The sequence below is a fragment of the Buceros rhinoceros genome, unplaced genomic scaffold (genome assembly GCF_000710305.1).
Source record: "Buceros rhinoceros silvestris isolate BGI_N320 unplaced genomic scaffold, ASM71030v1 scaffold43343, whole genome shotgun sequence".
Classification (NCBI taxonomy): domain Eukaryota; kingdom Metazoa; phylum Chordata; class Aves; order Bucerotiformes; family Bucerotidae; genus Buceros; species Buceros rhinoceros.
This window is the reverse complement of record NW_010406141.1, coordinates 1,216-9,547: the sequence shown is the minus strand read 5'-3', so window position 1 is coordinate 9,547 and position 8,332 is coordinate 1,216. Positions and strand designations below refer to the sequence as shown.

At 49.8% G+C, this 8,332-nt stretch overlaps 1 protein-coding gene across 1 annotated transcript in view; it reads left to right on the top strand.

Moving 5' to 3' along the window:
- The window catches only part of LOC104491529 (astacin-like metalloendopeptidase), a gene marked incomplete at its 3' end in the record, with an annotated part of 7,220 nt that extends 740 nt beyond the window's left edge, over nucleotides 1-6,480 (top strand). Inside the window, exons 2-10 of the mRNA XM_010133968.1 lie at nucleotides 803-814; nucleotides 1,711-1,782; nucleotides 2,709-2,843; nucleotides 3,484-3,601; nucleotides 4,370-4,548; nucleotides 4,673-4,757; nucleotides 5,142-5,269; nucleotides 5,731-5,846; nucleotides 6,255-6,480. Coding sequence (XP_010132270.1) covers nucleotides 803-814; nucleotides 1,711-1,782; nucleotides 2,709-2,843; nucleotides 3,484-3,601; nucleotides 4,370-4,548; nucleotides 4,673-4,757; nucleotides 5,142-5,269; nucleotides 5,731-5,846; nucleotides 6,255-6,480 — 1,071 coding nt within the window. The remainder of the gene's footprint in view (nucleotides 1-802; nucleotides 815-1,710; nucleotides 1,783-2,708; nucleotides 2,844-3,483; nucleotides 3,602-4,369; nucleotides 4,549-4,672; nucleotides 4,758-5,141; nucleotides 5,270-5,730; nucleotides 5,847-6,254) is intronic.
- Nucleotides 6,481-8,332: the final 1,852 nt, after the last annotated feature.

The window sequence follows — 8,332 nt, the reverse complement described above, 5'->3', positions numbered from 1 at the left end:
CCTCCCCCGGCTTCCCGGGGGGGGGGGAGCCACTGCCGCTGAGCGCGTGAGGCTGCGTTCAGAACCTAACCCAACCTTCTGCTTGTCTTTCTCTCCCTTGCGTTTGCAGCGACAGAGCCTACGGAGGTAAGCCAGCTTCTGATCACTTTGGGGTTCCGCGCTGTGGGAAGGGAGGCCAGGGCTCGTGTCCTCCTTCCCTGTCTCCACCCGTGCAGGAAAGTCTTCTCACACCACAGGGTGACAGAGGGAGCAGCTGCCATCCGCATGCCATTTGTTGCTCCTTCTCTGGGGTCATAGAGAAAACTTAAACTCACTTTTTGCTTCCACAAGGCAAGGGAAGCATGGCGATCTGTTTGGCTCCAGACAGGACCCCCACAGCTGGGTGCCACCCCCCAGCTCCCTAGAAGCAGTTTGTACCACGGCCTTTCGCCGCTGTGCTGTGAGGTGATGCTGGGAGGACTCCCCTGGTGATTTTGTCTCCTTGCGGCCCTGCTAGCAGGGACATAAAAAAGCTGCGAGATCTGAAACTTCCCCCAAGCTCCAGATTAAATCTCCCCAGTCTCCGATGCTGATGCCCTTTATGATATCCGTATCAGCCCAGACATGGCAGAGTATCTACCATCTGCGGTACTTCCTCACACATGGCGCAGGGTGTAAGAGCTCAAGACTGCACTGGTGAAAGACACTGCCGGTGTAGCCTGGACACTTTTGATCCTTTGCATGTCATATTATTCAATATTTATGTTCTAACGGAAAGTGTGAGACAGCACTAACGCATCACTCTTGCAGGTTACTACACAAGAGGATATATACGGTACGTATCACTCCATCTGAATGTAAGTCCTTGAGAGGCTGTACTGACTGCAAGCTACCCCGTTACTCCAGCAAACAACACACGCTTAACACAGATTACTCCAAAGGAGTAAATTCTAGGTGGATGCACTCACTGCAATATTTCATGCAAAGCAGAGCCTCTTGGCCACTTGCTTGGCCTTGCTAAAAACCTCTGCTGCTGCTTAGACAACGTCCTCTCTAAAGTCTCTTCCAAAGGTCGCAGAAAGCGCAGAGGCCGTGTGCCTGTGCCCTTCACTGCTGTCAGCCTTCCTGCACAACGCTCGGAGCTGGCTGATCCTGCTGTCAGGGCCAGGTGCCCCCCACCCTGAGCTGAGCGGGGGACGTCAGCTGGACCCGTGGAACAGGGACACAGCTCTGACTTCATCGCTTTAACGGGTTTCTCCAGAGCAGCAGCCAGCAGCAGGGCTGCTCTCCATCCATTCTCGCTCCTGTTGTCTGTCTTGGGTTCGGGGTTGCGGTGCGAGCTGTGCATGCAGAAGGAGCACTGGGCTCTCTGGGTGCACGCAGGGAGCCACGCAGGCAGCTGGGCACCTGGCCGGACAACACAGGCTTACAGGAGCCTTAAAATGGGACGGCTGGGGGGAAAAAAAGAGGGGGGGCGGTGGAAAGAGAATGGCTCTGGGGACTGGATTAATGCCAAAATAACCACAGCTGGGAGGGTCACCAGACAGTGTCACTGAGAAACGTCGACAGGACTGGACACCATGCCAGTCCCTAAAGAGGCTCTGCAGGCTTTACAGCACCACTGTCGTCAGGACCTGAGCCAGGCGAGCTCCTGGAAACTCACCGGGTTAATTATCAGGATTCATCTTTTCCCTGGGAATGGGAAAGTGATAGTCTCGTATTTCCACACAGAATCTCCACCGCCTACAGAGACTGCCTCCGAGGACGAAGTTATTTTTAACAGAATTCTGGAAGTGAACAAAGGTAATGCCACCAAAGCTCTGTTGCTTCTTGGGGGTGATGGGGGAAGTACAATGTTTTGTCAAAATCTGCACAAGTATTTTTCCCATCTTACACACCACCATGTAAGAGACGCCCAGAGACAGAGGCACAGCAACTGCCATGTGGTCTGCTGAAGCCCCTTGGCTTCTCAAATCTGTAGTGCCAACAGTGAAGATGACACCAGGTGTGGAGGCGACTGAGCTATCCAGGTAGCTTCTGCTGCTTTACCTCTCGCCATCCGTGTCATTCTTTGGACATAAAACGAGAACTTGGATATTTGGATGCTTTATTACTTAACTGCCTTTTTCCTGACGGCAAGCATCACTTGTCACCACGTGGCTTTGTGGAACAAACTCCTAGGTAAGCTGTGGTCCTGCTCCACACCTCCTGTTCCTTGATTCCTCCAAACAAGCCCCGTCTATGGCTTGTCTTTCTCAGGGTTTTCCCCTCGGCAGTCATTCAAGGAGCTTTACTGCTGTCTGTGGAATGGACACCAAACATTCCTACAGTTTCCTCTAGACAACACTTTCTTCTTTTTTTGGTTTGCCTGCCTTGCTGGGGTTCCTTATCAGCACCTTCTGCCTTTGCCCGGCACCCTTCCTGGGCAGCTACTTGATGCCACTCATTCCATGTCACATGATGGATGACAAAACAGCACCAAAGTACAGCATCCCTCTCACCAGGGCAATGGCTTCCAGGCATTCCCTGTCTTACCTCAGCCCCATCCAGCAGCTTTGGAAGCACGCAGCAGCAGAGGCGGGGAAATGGGTGATGCCCATCAACCGGGAGCAGTCGCCTAGGGAAAAGTAGAGAAGGAGGAGAGAGAGAGTGGAACTTTCCCAGGAGTGCTTAGCAAGCACCCAGCAATCTGTGGCTCCGGTACTCCCACCCTTTCTCTCTCTCCACAGACAGCTCTCGGTTCTTGCAAGAAGGTGACATAGTTCCACAAAGGACTCGCAGTGCCATCAACTGTCGCCACTGCAATTGGCCCCAGTCCAGTGACGGGATTGTTCGTGTTCCCTACGTCTTGGATCCTACTTACGGTGGGTGTAAATTTCCATAATCTTTTTAAAAATAGATTTTACCCAATAAGCTTCAGGTAGAAACCTGCTTCTAGTGGCCACACAAACGGGATTAAATCAGTTCTAAGCATTCACTTGTGCTGTGCAAGCACATATGAATTGTAAATTACAAAGACCTGAGCAGGAAAAAGAAAAGAGATCAAATTGCCTCCAGAATTTTGCATCCATAATGTTTTGGGTCTGGTCTGCTGGAGATAGAATGATCATCCCCTCCCACGGTACCTGCCAGAACACCTGCCCTTGGCAGGGCCATGCCTGTGGCAGCATGGTTTCAATGGCCTGCTCTCATTAGCAGAACAGCTTCCCAGAGCTGCTTCCAGGGGTCCAGTCAGAAGATACACCAACAGTCACCGCTATAATTTAAAACAAGTAGTCGAGAAGAAAAGGCTCCCACCCAAATCCGTTCAGACAAGTATCTGGGTAAGGAGGGGCTTGTGCCAGGCCGTTAATGGGATTCATTACCGAGCAAAAAGCAAGAAAGGGCCTGGGCTAATGTTTCTGTCCCCCAGTTATCCTGGTTTTGAGCACATGTGAGGTTTTAATGCCACCTGCCCCTGTCCTTGAGTGACACCTCCTCCCAAATTAACCCTTTCTTCTCCAGAGGAGAACCACGTAAAGGGGATTCATGATGCCATGGCAGAATTTGAAACACTGACTTGTATTAATTTTGTGAAGCGCACGACAGAACGTGACTACCTCAGCATTAAATCTGCCGATGGGTGAGTCAATCAACAAATTAACCAGTTATTCCTATACTGTTTCTCGATTCTTCACTACCCTCCTTCTGGGTGACTTTAGAGAGGAGAGAGGAACGGATTTCAAGAAGAAACGTTATGTTCTATCACAGCGCCAAGGTATCCTCCTTTGATACCTCGCTAGTCCAAGGACTTTGCAGTCACAGCAGGGGCTCCCTGACCACCCTGAAGTGATGCAGCTCACGGAAAAGCACCGAGGTGGAAAGAACATCTAAGCTCACATTTTCTGTGTGGTATAATCCACACGAGCACAACACGTAACAGCTTACCACAGGTCTTATTGGCACAGGCAAAACCAGTTAACTTGTGAAACTGTTCTCTGAATCACACAGCTGGCTGTGGAGGTCAGATTAGAGCCTACCAGACAACTGTTCAACACCCACTAGCTCAAAAGGGCTATTCATCTCAGCTCTGATAGGGTGTTCAGTGTTTTGGGGAAAAAAAATTATTATTTCTAGGGAGTTAAAGTCCCTGTGTGCAGAAAGCCAGAACCCAGGATCCTCTGTGCTAATGAAGGTCCTCCAGGAAGCTTTAGTGATGATCACAGTGTGTGTTGTTTTCTACCCCACAGTCAGTTTTGCCCTTCTGTCCACTCTGACTTTCTGAGTGGACAGAAGGAACCCTTCCACTCCCACAAGTCGTGTATGAAGCAAGGTCCTCCCTCCTGTCCCTTTGCCTGCCTGACAATAAACACCCTGTAAGTCTTCTGTCGGTGTTCAATGTCTCTCTCAGCTGCTGGTCCAACTATGGGAAAGTAGGAGGTGGACAGACTGTCTCTGTGATGAAAGGAGGCTGCATGTGGAAAGGAATAATTCAGCACGAACTGGACCATGCTCTGGGCTTTTTGCATGAACATTCTCGAAGTGACAGGGATAAACACGTCAGGATCATGTGGGAGTACATCAGTCCAGGTGAGCGCCTTTGAACTCCTCGACACAGAAGGTGGTGTAGACACATCCCCTTGTTCCCAGCTCTTCCCTCTTCCCAGAAGGGAGTAGATAGAAGCCTATCTAACTATGGTATCGTGTATTACAGCCGACAGGTCAGACTTCAGGAAATTTGAAAACTCCAGAAACCTGGGTCTTCCGTATGACTACTCCTCAGTAATGCACTACGGCCCGTAAGTAGCAGCACGGCATGGCTTTGTTGGAACTCGGATCTCACATTGGAATTACTCTCTGTAATAACTCCCCCCTAACCACCAGTTTCCTCACTTTCCCTTCGGTGAAAACACTGTGAGTCAGTTCAGAAAAGCCACTCCCCAAGATCAATTCCTTGTCCTTTAGCTTTCCATTAAGGAGCCACTCACAGCTGAGCTTGGGAGCAAAGGAGGCATCTTGAGATTGACTCTACTTACTGACATCTTCATCAAACCTATCTGAACAGCACTGTTAGTCACAGCAACAACTTGTGTGCAATTCTTGTTCTGCCTCCAAAGCATGCCATTAAATCCTGACAGAAGTAACTGTGCTTAAAGAACTCCATTTCTTCATGGTTTTTGCAGATACACGTTCTCTAATACCACTGGGAAAGCAACTATTGTGCCAATTCCTGATGGGTCAGTGCCTATTGGACAGAGGCAGGGGCTGAGCAACTTGGACGTAGCCAAAATCAACAAGCTCTACAACTGCAGTAAGTATCTCTGAGCCATCCTTTCATCTGCTGCGCAGGCCCTTCACGGGGACCTCTGGGCACGCTGTTGGCACTGCAGAGACACCCTGTTTGCACTTGACTCTTTCAACATGACTTGACTTCCCCTCCTCAGTGGAAAACATCACCAGCTGCAGTGAATGGAAACTGTCACACTCTGTAGAGGGGCGGAAAGAAATCCCTTGCTAAAGGAGGGAGCTCATCGGTTAAAGCTAGCGCTTTCTCCGAGCACTGCTTCCCTGCCCATTGCGACGTGGGTACTGATGCGTTATGTGACAATCAGGACAACACGATTCCTCATTTCAGTCCAGAGGTACCAGCACTCTGAAGTGAATGCTGGCAGGTCAGAAAACAAGACTGGTCTGCTCTGAAGAGATTATAATGGTGACTGCCTGGAAGCTTCCACAAGCCCAGCGCTGAAGCAAACAGTGTTTCTTTCTCAGGTCGCTGCAGTGCTGTTCTCGATGCAGTGTCTGGGTCACTGAGGTCTGCCAACCACCCGAGAAATTACTCAGATAACACCAACTGCGTCTGGCTCATCCGAACACGATCCAGAAAGGTAATCACAGGTTAACGGTGGGCTTGGAGTATGGCTGAACTTACTTCTATGTCAAAGCATCTTGCATTTTGTCTGCATACCCATTGTCAGGTAAGATCTCTTCCACGACAGAGGTTTCAGACCACTCTCTACTTCCTGTCCTTAAGCCAGGCATGGGCAAAGACCGCTGCCAAGTTGCCATTCTGGAAAACCTCCCTGCACTGGCCTTCAGGGCTGCAGGGTCAAGACAAAGCGGTCTGAGCCACGGGCCCATGAGATCTGAACCCTGCAACTTCAGCGGATGAGAGGCAAGGACGGGCAAGCAGTTCCAGTTCGGGCTGGGCTACAGCTTAGGTTCAGTTTTAAAAGACACTCCATGAAAGACGATACAGATGTGTGCGTTAAAGGCTGGTTTTCTCTTCCCTTCAGATTTCCCTGCGCTTTCAAGCCTTTGAGCTGCAGAGGACCAGAGGCTGCCAGGGTGATTACATTAAAGTTTACGATGGATCCAGCAAATCTTCTGCAGTTCTAATGGACAAGACCTGTGGATCAGAGATACCCAGTGACATAGTTACTTCTAGCAATCTTATGCTCGTGGAGTTCGTCACAGACGGTGCTGATACAGCTTCTGGTTTCCAAGCCACCTTTACTTCTGGTAGGTCTGAGAACAAGGAGAATGGCAAAGAAAAACAATCCGTGTCAAACCAGCCTTCCTCATCACAGGGGTTGCATCACTTCACTGCAATGCAGTAATCTAACTGTACACCCAAACCAAAACAGCATGTTTGCATTGTCTCTGTGCAGCATTGATTTCTGTCCACTGTAGCTACAGGAGGAGGAGTAAGAAAACTCCCCGTGACACTTTGATGTGTCAATGGTGACTAGAAAACAATCCTAGCTGCCAGATAAAATGTGATTTAACATGTACATGTTTTAGAGATAGTACAATTTTGTCAGAGAGCTCTGAAAGCTGAACGCTCTCTCATTTCCTTACAGTGAGGACCCAAAGGAGACCTGTCATCCACAACTGACCACTGAAGAAATGCCTTTTCTGTGAATATTGAAACTACATGTTTCCTACTTCGCTCCTGTCCTGGCTTGGATCAGTATGAAATCTAATTCTATTAAGAATCGAAGTTCTCATCTTCCTGAGAAAGTTCACTCCCCAGGCCATATACCCGTATGAATTCTATACACCCCGTGTGCTCCTCCTTCTGTCTGCACAGTTAAGTTATTGCCTCTTTCTATTTAACAAGTGAATAAAAATCTTCATTAAAAAAACACGTTTCCTTTTCTGTTTTGCAGTAGTCCCTTCTGGTCACTCCCACACCAAAGTGGTCTCACTTCTGAGCCCCCTCCACTCGGCCCCGGGGTGAAGTACACCGTGGTGTCATCACAGGATAGGGAGCTGGCTGAAGAGACTACCTCCAGACTTCACAAATTCTTTCCATGACCTTCACAGTCTTGAGCATGCAAAGGTCTTAGATACAGACTCTTTTCCCAGCCAAACACTCAAACTTCTGAAAGCAACGTCTCCCCTAGGCATCCTGTTATACCTTTACATCGCAAGAACAACGGGCAAGGCAAAACCGTTGTTGGTTCAGGACTAGGGCTTGTTTTCCTCGGGCAGTTCTCCAGGCAGGGGACAGCTAAGGGTGCTGGCTCACCCACGAGCCATTTGTAGTGCACAGACACAGTTAAGTCTATCGCAGGACACGCGGTGGACTAGGTCACGCTGCCAGAGTTCACGCACATCTTCGGGGAGAAATTTTTTTGTCAGGCAAGAAGCTAAACTCCCCCCTTTTCTGATCTCCTAAAGAGGACAGAGGCAGGTAGGGGTAAAGCTGGTCACAAAGACCCAGCCAAGGTTCAACCAGAGCATGTGACCACTCACTTACCCCAGGGCAACTCTCCTGAGACACCAGCAGCTCAGGATGCTGTGAGCAGCCCAGGACAGTCACCGATTCCTCCCAGCCTGAGTTCCCCGGCCATCAGCCAGAGCCTACAGGGACAGCAGGACTAAGCAGCCTGTCTGTCCGTGTCTGGGAACACCTAAGGAGTTTCACATCACCTTGCTGTGACCATAAATTTCCCCCAGCCCAATTTCAGTCTGAGGGTAGAAGCCAGCATGTACAGAGGGATCATATCTCCATCTGCGGCCCTACAGCACAAGCATAACCTTTCTCTCACGTAGGTGGGGGCTTGTCTCCAGCTCTAGGGACAGGCAGTAGGCTACAGACAGGGCAGGAGGACTACTGGAGAGCGTCTCAGCCTAGGAATGGCTTCATGAGGCTATTCCACTTGTGGTTCCAAACGCTCACTGTCAGACACACATGCACAGCCATACCTGCATCCTCCTCCTCATCCTTGATTATCTCAGAAGAAACAGATAGTGCAGCACATCACCTTGCTGAAGAAAGTTCTATTTCTGGGGTGCTGCCCCAGAGGAGCGAAGCTGCGACTTGTGCTTCTGGTTTGATCTGATGGACCAAACCCACTGTGGACAC